Here is a 3,207-nt window from a genome sequence, read left to right on the forward strand (position 1 = left end):
TTTAAGACAATATTTGCTTCATTCAGAACATCCATGACAGATGAAAAAAAATCATATCAAAACAGTTTTGCAACTTTTATATTTAGAATACACTGCCATCAGTGTTTGTATCTGTGTTTTTAGAGTAACTGTACTGAGAAATGAATCTTTTCTGTAGAGTAGTTTTCTCATTTATGTGCAAATATACAAATACTTTTGCTGTTACTTTACCGCAACATCGAAGGACATTCCTGGTTTGAAATACTTGGGCGTTTTCTTAAAGGTGATAGTGTAAGGTGATTGGACGATCTGGATACTTCTTAACTCCGCCTCCACCATTTCTCCACCTGGGAATAAATCCACAAACACAAAACTGATTTAGAAATCTGCTATTTACAGTCTTCTAGATTGACTGATACAGAACAACCTATCCTGATACTGTATTGTCTTTTTTCTCTCTCATTCTTGTTATGTTATAAATTATTATCATTATTATCATTATTATTATTATTACTATTATTATTATTATGTGGAGAGGGACAACACTCTGGTTGCCATTGCTAGCCAAAGAGCAAATAGTGTGTCTGTTTGTTTGTGTATTTGGTTGTGTTGTGTGTTAAATGCTGGGCATATGTTTTGTCAAATTAAAGTTGTTTTCTTAATTTGCGTGTGTTTTGTCTATTGGCATGTGTTTTCTGACGTTGCAGGGCATCATTATTAAAAGAAATAATATTATAAAAATTAATATTTAATTCAGCTGATCAAACATAGTGAACAAGCACACAGTCTCTCCTTCTTACCGCTCTCTGTCAGCACCCCCACAGCTACATAGATGGAGTTCCCCACCAGTTCACTGATGTTTGGGAACGTCTGTGTGATGTGCTCTCTCTTCAGTTGGACCACTCCAACACCTTCCTCTATCTAACGGGACATGAAAGAAAGAGACTGTACAGCGGAGCAGTGATGCAGGCGATGAACAGATGGAGATTTACTGAAGGTGTAAATTCTCGTCAGATTTAGTATCACTGGTAAAGGCCAAGCGTTACGTTTGTATAACATACGGTATGGGCCTACTGCATACGGCACAATGACCAATCAACAGCTGACAATTGCTTTTGAGTTTGCTCACCTGCACTCTCTGAAGGGAACTTGTGAAGCTCTTCTTTCCACCCTCTTGAACAACCCCAAACACCGCGTAGGCCGTCCCATCCACATTCATACCAAACAGATACCTAAATCCACAAGACAGGGACAAGTTTAAGCCCACAATGAAGTAAACAAGGACAGTTCAAAAATACATCAACTGACATCCAGACTAAAAGAGTAAGAGGCCCAACAGCCTCTGGATAGCACCCTTTGTTTTCTCCCAATCAGATCTCTAAAGCCCCTAAACCTTTACTTACGTAGCTCTGATGTTGACGGTGAGGTCCCGACTGTCCACGTGGAAGAAGGCGCTCACAGGCATCAGTTTCACTTCGAAAGTGGGCAGCACTGAAAAATGAATTAAGTTTTATTATGGGTCCAATTAAATAAAAAAAGAGAATGAATGTTATAGCTAAGTATAACATTTAAATGTGAATACATTAAATACAAGTACAGGTATTGTGGCTCACCATATTCTTTGACCTCAAACACTGCAGAATAGCTCTGCTGAGGGTTGCTGTGGAACTTCGCCACCACTTTCCACAGTCCGGTACTACACACACGCACACACACACACACACACACACACACACACACACACACACACACACACACACACACACACACAAATACATATATTATATATATGTATATATATAAAACCATACACCAAACTTTGGTTCGGTTCACGATTTTTGACCCACGATTCGATACAAACCTTGATTCTTTTTTCTTTTTTTTTGAGGGTTCCTTAATAAACATACAGTGGGGCTCAAAGGTTTGGGCACCCCAGGTAAACATTTGTATTAATGTACATAAAAAAGCCAAGAAAAGATGGAAAAAAGCACCGCAGTCTCAGTTTAACCAGCGCGACCCCCCTTTGGGGTCTCCGGTACACACCATACAGAGCTTCTGCGCCTCCAACTAATACCTCAGAGAAAGTTCCAGGTTCCAAAGAGAACAGTGGAATAGTATGAGCAGTTGAAAGTCCAATATTTAAATGGACTAACTGACGCGCTAGTGCTGTTAAACACGTACACTACACCAGCGCCTAGTGAACTGAACTGTACAGCCACGGTGCTGGTAGTACACCTGCGCTCTAAATACACACAAACTCACACTGCTGGACTGGGAAAGAGGAAAACTGTCAGCTCGTTCATATTGACAACATTCACACTGGAAATGAAAGGGTTTTCTTTATGTTTACCTACCTATTTCATTACCTCATATTCACATACGACTTACCTGGGGGTAGGGGCACCTCACCTGTTTAGCTAGATTTACGTAAAGCAGGGGCAGTGTCAGGTTCACTCAGCCCTTACTGTAGATACACTGCACACGCTTCAGGTGGCCAACATGTAATATGAAGCCTACTTTACTCTGCCTAAGAAGCTGGTGCTAGTCCAGGCTGCTAAACAGTGGACAACCTGCTCATTTATTAACACTATTACCACTGACGCCATAGGCATTGGGTGTGGGGGACCTAAATCCTGTCCCACTCAGTCCTCCCTAGATTAAGTACTGAATTACCCCTACAATGCAATAACCCCGACCGCTACACAAGGTATTCATCTTGTCTTGTCCTCCGGACACCCAGAACCTCCTCACAGAAAGGCCATGTGTGAAGGCCTCTGACTTCCTTTTTAATATGTCAAAACACTATATTGACAACATGGAATATAATTGTGGAAAAATAACAAACATTAATTTGTTTTGCATCAATTAATTCCAACAAACTGAAAAAAAACTATCCATGTTGTTCTGAGTGAGATCCGGTTTCTGAATGTCCTCTGTCTTCAGTCTCCGGGTGAACAGTTCAACATCTGCACGGCTTTCTACGTCACTAGAGACGAGGTGGCTAACCGTAGCATGCTAGCTCGTTCTCAATGGCAAAACAATGCTCCAACAGCCACTAGTTGACCAGAATCTCCAAAAGAACTACTTCCTGTCCCTGTTCTAATTCCTGTCCCTGTTGTGCAGGTATTTCACAAGTGTCCCTGGTCTAGGAGAAGTGTCCCAGCTAATCCTGCCTTGGTCTGACCAAAGCTGGAGAAAGAGTTATCTAGCTGATGGATCTTACCGAGC

General features: G+C 41.3%; 1 protein-coding gene and 1 long non-coding RNA gene across 2 annotated transcripts in view; one reads left to right on the forward strand and one right to left on the reverse strand.

The window, feature by feature from the left end:
- LOC116697857 (complement C3) overlaps positions 1–3,207 on the reverse strand; it is a 36,224-nt gene that overhangs the window by 25,406 nt on the left and 7,611 nt on the right. Inside the window, exons 6-10 of the mRNA XM_032529384.1 lie at positions 1,593–1,675; positions 1,383–1,470; positions 1,109–1,211; positions 780–900; positions 211–326 (exon numbers count right to left, since the gene is read on the reverse strand). Of these exons, the coding sequence (XP_032385275.1) occupies positions 211–326; positions 780–900; positions 1,109–1,211; positions 1,383–1,470; positions 1,593–1,675 (511 nt within the window). The remainder of the gene's footprint in view (positions 1–210; positions 327–779; positions 901–1,108; positions 1,212–1,382; positions 1,471–1,592; positions 1,676–3,207) is intronic.
- LOC116697861 (uncharacterized) overlaps positions 1–3,207 on the forward strand; it is a 25,637-nt gene that overhangs the window by 12,067 nt on the left and 10,363 nt on the right. The window lies entirely within an intron of this gene.

This window comes from Etheostoma spectabile, chromosome 11, assembly GCF_008692095.1.
Source record: "Etheostoma spectabile isolate EspeVRDwgs_2016 chromosome 11, UIUC_Espe_1.0, whole genome shotgun sequence".
In the NCBI taxonomy this organism is placed as follows: domain Eukaryota; kingdom Metazoa; phylum Chordata; class Actinopteri; order Perciformes; family Percidae; genus Etheostoma; species Etheostoma spectabile.